At 40.7% G+C, this 16463-nt stretch overlaps 1 protein-coding gene across 6 annotated transcripts in view; it reads left to right on the top strand.

Annotated features, from left to right (window-relative positions):
• LOC134631387 (A-kinase anchor protein 13) overlaps window positions 1-16463 on the top strand; it is a 122829-nt gene that overhangs the window by 56387 nt on the left and 49979 nt on the right. For all 6 annotated transcript variants that reach the window (XM_063479671.1, XM_063479652.1, XM_063479680.1 and 3 more), the window contains exons 10-11: window positions 4729-4783; window positions 14786-14931. In XM_063479671.1, coding sequence (XP_063335741.1) covers window positions 4729-4783; window positions 14786-14931 — 201 coding nt within the window. The remainder of the gene's footprint in view (window positions 1-4728; window positions 4784-14785; window positions 14932-16463) is intronic.

Below are 16463 nucleotides of genomic sequence, written 5' to 3' on the forward strand. Positions count from 1 at the left end.
TGTAATTGTAAAATTGAACCAAAATAGGTGTCAACAGACTGTGATGAGCCTCGTTTTATTTAAGTCGCACTTAGCCAATGACTCAGCTGGACTGTTTCCTATTGGTTGAAGACTATAAACTATAATCTAAACTAATAATCACTTACTGATGGCTGGACTATTAATTATCGTGCATAAAATAAACTAGTAACTACGCAGCAGTGGGCGTTTGATATGGGGTGTTTACTGTCACAGTGTCTGCTGGTCGTGACATCCAGACTCAGGGCAGAGCAGAGGAAAATCTGTGAAGAGACTTGCTCTGGTATATGTAACACCTCTCTTTAGTCTGTTGTCACTTTCTAAACTTGTTCCAAATGTCAGCTCCTCTTTACCCCGGAGGTATGAAATAGCAAGGGTGTGTGCAAGTGAGTTAGAGAGAGAGAGAGAGAGAGAGAGAGATATGATGGTGTGGGAAAAAGGCTGCTTTGGGCTAACGGTTTCCTCTGGCCTCAGATGGAAACAGGCATTCGGCCAAATGACTTCATTCCAACCAGTGTTTCACATCCCAGCATCTTTGCTGGCCTGGAATCACAAAACACATCATCACTCCACTTACCATCTACAGTAACTGTGAATAACCCTTTATACTAACATAGTACTACAGTAAATATACCTATCAGCCATAAACGATAAAACCACTGACAGGTAAAGTGAATCCTATTGCGATGTTCTGCTGGGAAATCTTGAGTACTGGCCTTCAGGTGCCAGGTTATACTTCTACCTAAACATTACTGCAGAACAAGCACACCCCAATATGGCCCCCAATGTGCCATAAATATCCAGATCTCGAGCGAGCATCTGCAGGACCCAAACATCCGGGCACCAGATGCCACATACTCCTAAACCATCTGGGTCCAGAGATGGGTAAGAGCTGCCTTGTGGCACAAGGGGAACCTCCAGAATAACAGACTGGAATTTAATGTTTAGGCTAATAGGTGTATATTCTGTTGTACTACACTCTTGGTTCGGCAAACCCAGATATTTCTTTATTTGGGCTCTTTTAGAGCATTTGTGATGTGATTTAAAGATACGAAAAATAGCTGTTCTATTTGTGGCACCTTCTTGGCCCTTTTTATTGCAGTCTTTTGATAGCGTTAATCACGAGGTCATTCTATGAATGGAACAATTCATAAAAGTCCTTCCAAGGTGCACCGCAGAGTAAATTCATCCACGGGTTTGCTGTTACCAGGCCTCAGGGATGAGACCATGTATACATGCTGGACTGGATACAGTCATTCATTCCACCATGGCATCCTTCATTGCTGCAGAGCCTCACTGGCCGCCTGCCTGTTTAGAAACAAGGCAGCCGTCCAAGTCCTGCGTGCCCCGGCGTATAGACAAACCATCCCGCCTTTTTATTTTTAAACCAGATGTGTTTTTACTGGGTACAGTTTAGATTCCCCCGGCAATACAAATATGCTCTGTGTTGTTCAGAATCGAGGCTGCCAGCTTTCAGATGGGGGACCAGTTCCTGAATGGCTAGCTGTTTAGCAGACCTGCTAACTGGCTGATTTGATAAATGTGTGATTTCTTCAACTGATTAAATGAGTGGCTGCTTTACTGGCTGAATCATTGTGCGTCTTGGTTTATATCGAGCATACTAACCACATCGCCTGCCACATTTATCCATGGTGCGTCTGTGAGGAAAAATAAACACATTTTTAATGTGCGCATGCCTCTGACTTTTTCCTCCTTTTTTATTTCTCATCATTTTTATGGCCCTTAAATTGCTTCTTGGTAGTATATTGTTGCCTTTGAGTCGATGTTTTTCTCAGTGAAACAATCATAAAAATGACTTGTCCTTAAGCAAATCAATGACTTTTGTGCAAGCATTATAGCTGCTCTGCAGTAGGCATGATAGAACTGAATTGGAACATATGAACTGAGAAGAGAAAGAAGTTGATGCTGTGACTGAAATCGAAAAGGCTTTTGTTTTGTCCAGACTGAGCTGTGCGCACTCACCTTTCATACCTTAGCCTGCAACACACTGCCAAAATAAAGGAAATACATCAGTAATATTTGAGTAATATTCGTGTATAAAAAGGAGGAATTTGCACACACTGTATCACTACTTCTTAGGTTAAGTATCCACTTCATACTTCATCATACCTAAGGGTTCAGTTCATTTTATAATTAGTGCCAAAACACACTGTGGAGTAGAGTATTAAAACACACAGAGCTGCTTCTCTTGCCTCGTTGAATTCTTTGTTCTGAAGTTGTCCTGCTGCTCCTGTCCTCTGCTAAGGGTCGAGTCTTGTCGTCCTTTTTTTTTCCTTTTTAATTTTTTGCAATCTCTGGCAGTCATTTTACCTCTGACCAGAACCTGTGTATGCATTTATGCGTCCACATTTGTCTGTGTTTGTGTGTGTGTGCTGGCGCCCTCTGTGACCAGCTAGTCTTTCCTCGTCAGCGTGTTTGTTCTCTCTCAGCGGGCTCTGTTTGATATCTGAACACAGCTGTGAGAGACGAAGAAGAAGTCTGTGTGTTCTACGCATGCATCTGTGAATGTGGGGGATTTTGTTGTGTGCATGTGAGACTTGATGAGGGGCGGGGAAAGGAAGCATAAGTAAGTGTTTGTCATGTGGGTGCATGCATGCATGATGTAGGTGCCTGTACATGGGGCCAGTTGGTATGCAATTAGTTGTCAGTGTTTTTGTAGGAATGCAAATGGGAAGATCATACGTGCCACTCCCAGGCCTGGAAAACAGAGTGCAGTGTTTCTCTGCTTCTCAGTGGGCTCCTCAATAGATAGCACAGGGTTAGTTTTATAAAAGCTGAGATCAGCTCCCTCACCCTCAAAGCATTCTGGGGGTGGGTTGACCTTGTTAGTTGGCTTGGACTCACTTATCATTCTGTGTTATATGGGTTTTTTTTGCTTTTGTTTTTTGTTTCAGTCTCTCTTCTCTTTTTTCCCCCTGAGCATTATATTAAGTCTTGTTTAGCTATGATTTCTTTTCCTCTTTTTGTTTTTAATAGTCTGTTTTGTTACTTTGTTGCTTATGACTCTAACATTTTTGATGAAACGAAATGCCTGGCTTCTCCAGCGCATGTTGAAGTGCCTTTGGGCAGCATACTGAACCCCAGCGTGTGTGTACTTGACAGTTATGGGACGAGGAATTGGGAGGAGGCGTGATCGAGGTGAGTGCCTGGGGCCAGGCCTTAGCACATCCTTAAGTGTCTGAAGTAACTACTTGGACCACCACCAACAAGGAGGGGCCATAGGGTTCAGTAACACTTGGATTGGGTGGCTATCAAGGGCTCAGGCCCTCGCAGTCTGAACCTCAGTTGAAAAATCTTCTGCTTCCTTGGATGCTGATCTGGAAGCTTGGGATACTGTAACGGGCATTTTTCAGCCTCTGCTTGTAATTGCAAGCAGATACTACTTCTACTTCTTACCTTTAAAAAAAGTGAGACAAGCTGTTTTTGTCTGCTGCCTTTGTCTTTATTTCATGCGAAGTTAACTAGATGCTAGCTAAACAAAAAAACAAACAAAAAACAAAAAAAAGTAAGTTGTTCCCCTTTTTTGTTTTTTCTACTCTGATCACTGGCCTGTCCATTTGAAGGTATTCAGTTTTTGCCATTACAGAACCACTTTTACTTGTATGATAAAAACTACTGCATCCATACAGTCACGGTGAATTAAGCTTGTGGGGGGACAGCTTTCTTTGATTCCAACAATTCCTTCATCAGATGAACATTTGAGGTCTTTAGACTAGCGACCTGTTTATACTGTTCCTTCAGGTTTCTTTGCATGAATCTTAAAGTTTACAGGGTCATGCTTAAGCGTGTTGATCCGAGCTTGCTGGGGCTGGGAGTTAAATGTTAAAGTGAGGAGGAAGTTAAAGAAAAGAGGAAACAAATTATTGAAGGAGGTCATACAAGCATCTTAAAGAAGGTGATATCTGTAAATGACAGTAGCGTCAGTTCACTTCAGAAAGCACTTGACCCCTTAAAAAAAACTGCATTTTCAACCGGCATGAGGTTTGTAATTATCTAAAGTGTCTGGGTTTGGTAATCTGGCTTTGTTAATAAATTAGTAATCAGATTTTAGTTTCCTTGTGACTTTGCATGAACCACACATTGAAAGTCAAAGTTAATCATCTTTAGCTAGATATAATTGATGGAGTTCATTAAAGCACAATGAGCTTCTCTCTGACTCTTAGTTTCACACTCAGTGCTGTCATTCAAATCTGCACGGCTTCGTCCAAACTGTTGAATCTTTTGTGTTGCCTGCAAAGATGGGAGGGAGGGAGTCCGAGGCTTTTGTAGCTAAAACCAGCTCATATACACACACACAAATGCACACACACATATACACAGCTGTTGTAGAGACCACAGAGGAAGCGGAGCCACAGCGCTGCGTGTTCACAGCCAGCCACAGAGCTCTGACAGGCACTGTGTGTGTGTGTGTGTGAGTTGGTGTCAGTGTGACTGTGAGCGCTGAAGGCTGAAAAAGTTGGATCTTTTCAGACAGTTCCTCGGGGGGGATGGAGATAGAGCCCAAGTGTAGTCACTAAATCCTGTGAATACTCTTAAGACCGCTGTTATAAAGGGTGTCTTATCGGTGCCTCCCATCCTGTGTTCGGAGGAACACTTCCTAACAGACATGCTGGTCTGCATCATTATTTCTTTGTGGGTGATGATCACATGTTGCTGAGAGTGATTCAGTGTCTTCCTGTTTCTCTGTAGATCCACCGAGACAGAGAGACGTCGTTCCATCAGCCTTGCAATACTCAGCACTCAGGTAAGAGTTACCGGCAGCTCCTGCTGCTCTAAATTTTCATGTCAAAATTGACAGAATGGATATTTTTAATTTCTTAACGGTTATTTCTGTTATGACTTTTTCTTTGGTTCCTTTTACAGCAATCTGCCTGACATGGGTACTTTGCTGTTAGCAAGAAATGTTTTGCTCTTGGGTCGTGTGTATTAGTGTTAGCGCTGATTAAGCCTGTATCCTGTTTGAAGTGATACTATGTTTCTCTTTGGCCTGGTTAAAGTAGCACTGACATCAAGTAAGATCGTTACATTGTTTGAGACTTAGCATTAGAGCAGCAGTTCGTTTGTGAACTTGTGAAAGTAGCTTTTTCTTTCTCCTAGTTTGAGATACTCAGATGACCTAAAACACCAACTTTGACAAAGATAAGATTTTGTTGCCTGATATCGGTATTGTTAGAGCCCGATCTCGTTCTATTGTTTCTAGTCTGACATTAAAAAAAGTTTCCACTTACAAGCCAAATGGTTGAGTGGTTAACCTGTCACCCATGACACGTGCCCAGGCTGCCTTTGCGCTCTAATATTCTTGAAACCACACTTTTAAGTGTCTAAGTCTGCTGACACTTGGAGATGTTATGAGGCTACTTTAAAAGTTTTTTAAGTAACATCATGCAAATGAGACTTTAAGTAGAAACATGGGCTGTTGACTTGGTGTGGTTTGCCAGCATGTGCACACACAGATGATGAAAAGTTAGATACAGAACAGATGGGGACCAGTGACCCTGATTGCTGTGAAAAGGGCCAGAACATGCACACTCTAATAAGATTTTCATCTCTGTATCAACAAGGGCTCATACTGATTTAGAAGACTGCTGTTAGGAAAGAAACACTGAAAACCCAAATGAGAAGGAAGTGTCGTTATATAGTTCGGGTTGTCTGTGGGACTTTTGACCAATATAGGCTAGACTCACTGTGTATTATATTTGAATGTTAAATAGCATTGTGCTTACAAATAAGGTGATGCTGTGCTTTATATTTCAGTAAAGTCCACAACAATATTTGGTGATATCCCAGTTGATCGTGTATGAAATTTCTGGAATTGACCCCATAAATCATTTAATGTTAGCATAGGAACACTAGTTTTAAAGGCTTAGACAATTTCCTTCTAGAAGGAAGTCTCGCCACCAACTTGGTAACATGTAAGATAATTTAGTATTTTCACTTGTGGTTAAAAATGTCTTGACATTGCATAGTTTAAAAATTTATTTATGCCCACTTTTTATCACGTCATTTATGCCTGGACCACAGTAGCAGATTCCTCGAGTCACTAGGGAAGTGTAGCTGGGAAAAATATCAGCTCACTTGTCAGTGCAGCAAGTGGTTGATTGTTGCCATGGGGATATAGTTCACTCAGTATGGGCAATGACTGTAGGAGAAATATTAATGTGAAACATTTTAGATGTTGACACAGATATGTCTGAGTTTGGGCAACAGCCACAGCAAGATAAGAAAAAGGGATTCTTTGACCTTCATAAGATGAGTCTGTCTGTAGGGAGACTGGTCTCAATAAAAAAAGACCAACAGATCGATGAGCTGGATCAGGCGGAGAACAAACTGCCTTTTATCTGCAGTAGAAAACAGATGAAACATCAGTGTGTGTGACAGGGGGAGAGAGGAAAAGAGGCTGAAATGGATGAGACATACTGAGGAAACAAAAAAAAGGCAAACATGGAAATAGAAGGGATAAGAACCATGGGTGTCAAGTGGAAGTAAAAATGGAAGGGTGGGTGAGGGTGGGATTTCCTCTGTTGCAGCTGGGATCAGTTGACATCACTTCCTTTTCTTCCTCATTAAGCCACATGCTTTCTGCCCTCCCTTTCTTTCTCTCTGATAGTTATTTATTTAGTTAACTTGGCAACAGAGGGATGTAATCCATGTTTCAACCACTGCAAAAGTAGTTTTTTAAGTTGTTGCTTGAAATCAGTCCCTGATTTACTTAAATTTACTTACCAATTTAATTGAATGCTTTTGTAATATACATTTAATGACCACTTTATTAATTACAGCCTACTCTCATGATGCCTGTGATATCCAGTCATAGGTAATATGTTGTTTGAATAGTATGCTTTATCATTCAGGTCAACGGTGGTGTTGTAGTGGACTGCGTCAGACTGCTGTTTTCCATGAAAGGTGGTTTATATATGCAGCCCTCTGACTCAGTGCCATCGTCTGGTCAAGTCTCATTGCATTCAGTACTTTGGTTTAAACGTAGTGACATCTTTAAAACTGGAGGATGAGTTTAGCATGGTAGCATGCTATTCTCACATGATCATATTGGTAGGTGTAATACATAGCGCTATCATTGTGAGATGGGAGATGTTGGCATCAGCACGGCCTTCTAGAGCCAACAGAACGACTTGCTGTAGATTATTATTCTTATTGTGTAGGAACATTAATGGTGACTGGAAGCTCCTTTCAGATAGAGGTCAAAATCAAAGTAGCTCACAGTATTTGTTTGGCTACAGAAGAAAAGTTCTCCATGATCTTTTGGTTTTTGGTGTCAAAGGTCAATGTGATTTTACTGACTGCAAAAACTTTCCAGGTGAAAGTCGATACTCACACCTTTTTCAAAGTCGATATGCACAGTCTTACGCAACTGGACTGCAAAAATAAGAGTCAATCCAAAGTTTGGATACACTTGTACTAGTTCATTATTTTCATTGCATTCCATATTATAAGTAATCATAGTAATCAAATAACATCACCTGACTTCTTCAGTGACCCAGCTGAGCTTTTGTTGAACCAGGAAATTTGGTAATTTGGTATTTTGGTCCTAGCTTTTTTTTTTTAACTAAATATGCTCGACAGCTCAGTTAGAGGAAGACTAAGCTATGAATACACCTTTACAGTGAATTAAAATGATTAGAATTGGCACTGTAAAATTTCTCATTTATAAATATCATTGTTGTTCTGTTGCAAATTTTATTTGTTCAGAAAAATTTGTAAGTAATTATTACCTTTATAAAGAATTTGTTGCAAAGGCTTCATGTTCGCTGTGTACAGTTGTAAGTTTCACTCTGTGCTTTGGTGCATGTTATTTTATTTATTTACTTACTTACTTACTTACTTTTTAATGTGTCTCAGATAATGAGAAACGCCCACGCTCTGCGGTGTGTTCCAACCTTTGACCTGTACTCTATATTTGTTTGGAAACTGAAACATTGGTTCTTGGTGAGAACCAGACCTTGTCAGATCTGATCTCTGTGTTGTCTGGAGACACCGTTGTCATCTTTACTTTTAAAGACTTGGGGGGAAAAAAACAAAAAGGCATGCTAAACTTGCTAAGGAGTAATCTTGGTGCTAGACATTGTGTTTTGTGAAGTAATTAAAATTTTCTGTTGGTTGAAAAGGCCTTTGTGATACTGTTTTGCTGTGGGTGATCAGGCAGCATTTAGCCCTATTCTGTACGTGAAGTATTGCATGAAAGTTGCAATATACAACACTTTCTCTCTGTAGAAAAGACAGAATAAAGGAGACTTAAAGGCAAACAAGCTACATAAGTAGCAGTCAGTGTTCAGTGTGTGAATGGGTGGATGACTGAATGTAGTGTAAAGCGCTTTGGGGTCCTTAGGAACTAAGTAAAGGGCTACACAAATACAGGCCATTTACCATAATTTTAATAATTACAAGTTTATGCAAAACCTCAGTGACTGCAGACATTTCATTTGACTTGATCACACATTAAAAGAAAAAAAAAAGAACAGCTGAGGCTTCTTCTCGTGGCTGCAGAACATCATCATCATCATTTATTTATATAGCACTTTAAAAACACACCTGGTAGACCAAAGTGCTGTACAATACTAATATGCACATAGTAATAATAATAACAAAAAAAAAAAATAGAATAAAAAATAAAAATAAAAATGTGCATTGTTGTGCTCTAGGATGAATTATCCCATCATGCGTCTGGTACATGTTGTGGTGCATGTCTGCTGTGGTTTGCTAACATATGTTAAGTCATTGTTCTGCTTTAGAGCATTGTAGGTCATGCAATACTTTTAGGTAAAGCCTTGTTCTGTTTATCGGAACTCATTTCCCATATTTACAGGAATCATGCTGGATGTTTCTGCATGTGCCGTTTGGAAGGTTTGAATTGCTGTTTTGTTTAATATACTCTGTAAACTGTGTGCAGACAGATTTTTATCTCTGTGAAAAATAGGAGGCTGTATGGTAACATCCTCTAGTCAGAAGTATGAGAACTTTGTCCTTTGCACTTGCTGAATTTAGAAAACAGATGTTTAATTTTGTGAACGTGTTGAAATGCAGATGGTGAAGTGATACCTGATTATGAACTGAACCAGTCTGCAGACAAAGGTCACTAAAAGAAAAAGAAACAGCAAGATGATGGTGTATTTCGAAGGTAGTCTGATGCACTTTGATCAACTTTTTAGAAAGGTTAACTGGAATCTTCAACACCTCCTATGTGTAATAAATCAGCCCAGTTAGACAGAGAATCTTCTACACATTTAACATGAAAAAACACAGGACAAGAAAGTATAGGTTGAAGAAAACATAAATAAGATTTTATATGAAAGTTCTGATAAAATCTACACTTAGCTGAGATAAGTGTTTTTCCTAACAGGGAAAACTTGCAGAGAAGAATGTTTCTAACCCAACAGATTATTTTTTATTAATTTCTTTTGTTACTATGCCGATTATTTCAGACTCGAAATTAGATTAGATTGTATCTACTTTTATATTATTTTAGCTGCACATTACACTTATTTTTAACCCTCTGAATTTCCCAGAGGAACCCACCCGAGGGATTAATAAAGTTTTATCTAATCGAATCACTTCGAGGTGTTTTTACCTGCAGTTAAACTCAAATTATTTGAATTGGAGTAATCAAAAAGTAGTATACACTGCAGTATAAAGCTGCATTTCTTTAAATGCAAGGATTGTTTGAAAGGACTAAAGGGGCTCTTTATACCCTCTGCAAGAAACAAAGAAAGCTAGAACAGTTTGACAGTTCTTTTCTGCGTGCAGCTATACAAAAAACTGTCGCCGCCTACTGTAGACCAGTAGGTGGCAATACAGAAGAGTCCTTGACCAATCAGAAGTATTCATTGCTTCAAGCCCCATCCCCAAAGTTTCCATGCTTTGACAAAGTACTGCCTACCAAGTAGGGACTTTGGGGGGGGGGGGGGGGAAATAATTTCCCCAGAGTTTAATTTAGACCCAGGTCTCTGCAGTGGAAATGCAGTTGAAATTCCTTCAAGAGTTTCTACTCTCAGGGGAAAGCTCCTGTGGTTAAAAAGTGACGTGTATCTCTGCAGCCAAGGCCAAGTTTTCTGTTTGTGTCTGCTGGTTTATGAATTTAGATTCATTTTTTAAAAAGCTAATAAAATGCTGAGTCTGTATCAGATGTGCCCCCTCTGTTGCTCGCTAGGCAGACTGTTTACTTTCAGGAAACGAAATCCTCCTTTACTACAAGTTGACTTTAAATAGAAACCAAAAATCTTGTCCCCTTTTCTGGGTTTTTTTTTATATGTATATGCAGATCAATTTAGAGAGATTGCATGAAATGTGCAAAAAAGTGGGTGTGATATAATATATATAAAGTATATGTATCTGACCTTTTTCACACTTGGCCAGCAGCCCCAACCACCCGTCGACTCATGAGCAACTTTTACACCTGTTCTCTGAGCCTTTTCTATGTGTGCTGTGGTAGTGGTGTTGGGGTCTGTTTGACACAGAGGGAGGAGGACAGCTGTCAAAACTCACAGTCCCCTGCTAGTTGTGACAGACAGCTGTGAGGGGGTGGAGACTGAGAAAAACTCCCTGAGTCCACTTGTGTCACCAGCACTTGCAACTCCAACATTCTCACGCACGTTCATTTTTGGAATGTCTGCTAATAGTGGAAATATGACGTAAAAAGGGGCAAAATGTTTTTGCATCGAGCCACCCATGCACTGTGGTCAAGACTAAGCTTTGTTGCAGCAGTTGAGGTCAAAGGTCAGTGTGGATTTCGTATCTTAACTGAAAAGATCTGGCGATGTCATGATATGGCAGCCTTCCCCTTTAATGTTGTCTACATGTTGTAGTATGAGCGAGCAGGATGTGGTTTGCCCAGTTGTCAGTTGTCATGTAGGAACACATTGGTAATAACTAAACTTGTGACCTTGTTTCTTCTCGAAGCAGAAACAAGAAATAATCCTGCGCCTGTCATGTTGTGGTGTCTGCTGCGGGACTCATAAAGCAGTGTTGATGCCAATATGGAAACTTTAATTTCCCAAATATGATTTAAACTGCTGACTCCTTTGATTACAAAGTTTCGATTGAGACTTCATGAACTCTTTCAAGTGCTCTAATGAGGAAAGATGATTTTCTATATTAGTGATACTCAAATCTGTGCCGTATTATGCAGTTGAGATCCATCTTTAGTTCAGCCTCTCAGCGTAGGAATGTGCTAATTAGCGAAAACAACTTGTCAGTGTCTGAAAAAACATATGGACTTTTGCTGCTCAATAAATACTTGAAGCAGCTTATTTATCTGATATTTTCATGTTTTTGGATTGTTTGTGTTAGGCTCAGACTATTTTAGATTTTTGCCTGGTCACAGAAGTGACAGAACCATTGTGTAAGATTTTACAATTAAGGAAGTCTCACAATCTTTATGTCAGGATAGCACCTACTTTTGTCCAGTATGACACACTATTCAGTGGTATCACTCGGCCCAAAGTGGTGATGTCCCATTGGGGTTGTAATTGGGCTGATTGAAACATTATAAAACCATAATGTTTGTCGGTGCTGTGAACTGACTACCCTCCTTTCATTAAGAGCTGACTGTGTTGACCTGCTCTCTCACCGATGTGTGTTAAAGGAGCTCATGGTTATTCTACAGAAAAATTGTATACCCCCACCCCCTCAAGTCTAACAACACTATGATGTAAAGAGGCTCCCCACCCCTAAGAGCAGCTGACGGGAGCTGAATTTTATAGGGTTATGTTTCTGCCAGCTTCAGGATTCCTCGAGCCATCCTTTGCTAGTGTTGGTTAATTAATCTACTTTTATTTTTAGTTTTGATTTTGGCTATGAATAATTATGAAAAACAAGATAATCTGCTTCTGCTTTTGGGTTGTGCTGAATACAGGGCGTGCTTTATTTTAAATATGCCCTTTTCTGTGGCATGTTTAGTTTAGTTTATATTTATTTATAGATTTGTATTTCTCCACTTGAATTATATCTCATGTATAAGGCATCTACTTGTACCCACTCAGCGACACAGAATTCAGGCTCTTGAAGCATGAGCACATACAGTGGGGCAAAAAAGTATTTAGTCAGCCACCGATTGTGCAAGTGCCCCCACCTAAAATGATGACAGAGGCCAGTAATTTGCACCAGAGGTACACGTCAACTGTGAGAGACAGAATGTGAAAAAAAAATTCATGAATACACATGGTAGGATTTGTAAAGAATTTATTCGTAAATCAGGGTGGCAAATAAGTATTTGGTCAATAACAAAAATACAACTCAATACTTTGTAACATAACCTTTGTTGGCAATAACAGAGGCCAAACGTTTACTATAGGTCTTTACCAGGTTTGCACACACAGTAGCTGGTATTTTGGCCCATTCCTCCATGCAGATCTTCTCGAGAGCAGTGATGTTTTGGGGTTGTCGCCGAGCAACACGGACTTTCAACTCCCGCCACAGATTTTCTATGGGGTTGAGGTCTGGAGACTGGCTAGGCCACTCCAGGACTTTCAAATGCTTCTTACGGAGCCACTCCTTTGTTGCCCGGGCGGTGTGTTTTGGATCATTGTCATGTTGGAAGACCCAGCCGCGTTTCATCTTCAAAGTTCTCACTGATGGAAGGAGGTTTTGGCTCAAAATCTCACGATACATGGCCCCATTCATTCTGTCCTTAACACGGATTAGTCGTCCTGTCCCCTTGGCAGAAAAACAGCCCCATAGCATGATGTTTCCACCCCCATGCTTCACAGTAGGTATGGTGTTCTTGGGATGCAACTCAGTATTCTTCGTCCTCCAAACACGACGAGTTGAGTTTATACCAAAAAGTTCTACTTTGGTTTCATCTGACCACATGACATTCTCCCAATCCTCTGCTGTATCATCCATGTGCTCTCTGGCAAACTTCAGACGGGCCTGGACATGCACTGGCTTCAGCAGCGGAACACGTCTGGCACTGCGGGATCTGATTCCCTGCCGTTTTAGTGTGTTACTGATGGTGACCTTTGTTACTTTGGTCCCAGCTCTCTGCAGGTCATTCACCAGGTCCCCCCGTGTGGTTCTGGGATCTTTGCTCACCGTTCTCATGATCATTTTGACCCCACGGGATGAGATCTTGCGTGGAGCCCCAGATCGTGGGAGATTATCAGTGGTCTTGTATGTCTTCCATTTTTTGATGATTGCTCCCACAGTTGATTTTTTCACACCAAGCTGCTTGCCTATTGTAGATTCACTCTTCCCAGCCTGGTGCAGGTCTACAATACTTTTCCTGGTGTCCTTCGAGAGCTCTTTGGTCTTGGCCATGGCGGAGTTTGGAGTCTGACTGTTTGAGGCTGTGGACAGGTGTCCTTTATACAGATGATGAGTTCGCACAGGTGCCATTCATACAGGTAACGAGTGGGGGACAGAAAAGCGTCTTACAGAAGACGTTACAGGTCTGTGGGAGCCAGGGATTGTCCATGTTTGAGGTGACCAAATACCTATTTGCCACCCTGATTTACGAATAAATTCTTTACAAATCCTACCATGTGTATTCATGGATTTTTTTTTCACATTCTGTCTCTCACAGTTGACGTGTACCTCTGGTGCAAATTACTGGCCTCTGTCATCATTTTAGGTGGGGGCACTTGCACAATCGGTGGCTGACTAAATACTTTTTTGCCCCACTGTACATACGTATACAAAATCTAGCTTCCTCTTGCTCACATGAGTGTAGGGGATGCAAGTCTTCCCGGGGGATTAAGAATAACTTCCGGTTTTTGAGCAGAAATAGATATTTTAAAAAAAATCATAACAAAACTGAGCAAATGATCTCATCCAGTTTTTCTTGGCTGCTGGCTAAAGTCAGCCCTTTGGTAGATGTCTGTGCCTGAGTACAGGCTTCCTCTTTTAGTTTGGCCTGGAATATTATCTGTGCATGTCCTTACATGTCCAAAAAGCTGTAGCCCCAGAACCTTGTTGCATAAGAGTTGTTGTATTCTGTGCTGACTTTAGATTTGGCTGTTTGTAATTCAGTGAGATAGAATAGTGGGTGTAAAGTAAAAATGGCTTGTGGTGAGCTGCTATGGGTAAAGAGCACAGAGACTTACTGAGAAAAACTAACATGGCATCATATAAGCCGAGTCCTGAGAGCGACCAGCGGTTTTAAGTTCAGAGTAGTCAGTGTGATACACGCGATTCTGACTTATTATAGTTCATATCATTGTGGCTGATATGAACTCGAGTAACTGTCTGCTTGATGTCTGTAATTTCTATCGATCAAGCAACAGAAGTAAAAAAATTACTTCTTGCTTTAAAGCGTAAAATAAGGTGCAGACATTCTTTGTAAGCATCAATGTCCATTTGGCCTTAGGGTGACTAATGCAGCTCTTTCATGAAAGCAGTTTTGCAGTACATCAATAACCGTTTAAGTTGTCTTTCTCCGAGTCAGATTTTAACTTCAGTTCTGCCCTGGTACCTTTATGAAACCCACAAACAGTGGTTGTTTGCAGTCGAGCACAGACCACTTTGGTGAGGACAGTCAGCCATTGATCCACCAGGCTTTTCACACCTTCTCAGATTCCCACAAGTCTTTTCACTGATGTCTTACAGACCTGCTTGTGTTTTAGAACAAAGAATGAAGACTTATTGTTTTGGAAACAAGGTGGGGGGTTTTTCAGTTCAACAGCCTCTGTTGAGAAACTTATCAGTGAATGTATTTTAAATCTGATTTCACAAGAATGCTTCGTTTCTCCTCTGTTTGATTTTAACCCTGTGATGTGTTAAATGTTGTGTCTTTCAGGATCCTCAGAGTCTTCAGCATTTTCCAGTTTGCCCAGTAGGACCAGCAGTGCCACCAGCTGCCCCTCTTCAGCTCACAGAGACTCTGGCAGTGACATAGAGAGCTTCCTGAACGCAGAACCCGGATATGACAGCATCTTCAGAAAGGTCTGACCCCCATCAACTTCAAATCAATGTTAAAGTGCTCAAAAATAATTATTTTAAACTGGTTTAATTATCTGTGCAAAGTGAGAAAAGCAAATGAGGACAAATCTGTGAAAAAAGTATAGAAAATATATATTTAAAAATGTAAACAAAAACATTGCCCCTATATATGCTGTAGAATGAACTTCTTACACATCCAAACTGCAAACACATCAATCATTAAATGTATAAATGAGGAAAAATGTAGCAGCAAATTCCCTGTTTACTAAATCCTTGGCTGGCTGTGGTCCAAACATCCGGTTCAGTCGCGCTGAACACCAAGAATATATTTTGCCTCTGCAACTACTCCTATAGGGATTATATACTATATATGAAGTATCTATTTTCTCAGTCTGTGTCTGTTTTTTTATTTATTAGTACCCTGAGGCAGAGATGCCAAACATCTACTAAGCATCTTTTTAAGCCGGCAGCTCTCCTCCGCTGCTGGGAAAGTGCAAGCTGTGGTCCCTGCTGTCACTCTGCTGCTGTTGAAAGTCTGTTTGAAGCCAGGCACCCTTTGGTTAAAGTTGAAACACTTGTATCTCTCAGTTTCTGCTGTGTTGAGCACTTGAAACATGCTCATTGTAATGTGAACCGTATGTCATGTTTGGTGCAAACAAAGCCAGAGAAGAGAATATCAGCTGCCTGGGAGTATACAGTGTGGTGCTGAGGGTTGGGACACTGTAGATAGGCCGTGATGGGCAAAATGAATCCGCACAAAGACTACAGGAGCTAAATTCTGAAAGAGAGGATTAACGTCTTTGCTGCTCTCTGAAGGGAAACGCTTCTTTTGTGAAATGTAATACTGTAAATGTAGAATAAAGAGGACATAGACGGTTTCAACGGTCGTGACTTATCTGAGTTTAACATGTATGTTGTGCCATCAGATAACATTTAAAATCCTGAAATAAAACAAAGTTTAAAACTCAGCTGGGTCCTTCTCCTATAGCGCTGAAGCTGACGTTCACATGCACTCTCTGCCCTTGATGTATACTCATGTGTTGTCCGGCTCCCAGAGGAAGTTGTGTCTGCAGCATAAAGCAGATCTTTCATTCGCAGCTCTCCGACAGAAGCAGCTCTATGCTCGGCCCTCACACTGCAGCTGGCAGTACAATAGGCCCAGTTAAAGCTCACACCTACAAATTAACTCTAAATGGACTATCCCAAACCTGTGTGTGTGTGGGTAGTAGTTTTTTCCCACCATTCCCAAAGAATGGTTTTACCAAAACTATTTGTTTTCTCCGTATATTATAGAGCTGTCAGGTGAAGACTTGTCAAGAAATCAGCAAACTATACACAAGCATATGGCTAATTAACTTGCAAGAATACATATCAGTTTACACATATGCGGTGTACGTACACTTTATATTTGCCAACTGCTAACTGCCAACTGTCTGTGGATTTGGATCACTAAAATGGTCCCGTGACAATGACAAATGGACTTTAAAAAGACTATATATCACTAAGAAGTGTTTTCCTGGGAAAGGTTTGTTTTA

Source organism: Pelmatolapia mariae, linkage group LG1, assembly GCF_036321145.2.
Source record: "Pelmatolapia mariae isolate MD_Pm_ZW linkage group LG1, Pm_UMD_F_2, whole genome shotgun sequence".
Lineage (NCBI taxonomy): Eukaryota > Metazoa > Chordata > Actinopteri > Cichliformes > Cichlidae > Pelmatolapia > Pelmatolapia mariae.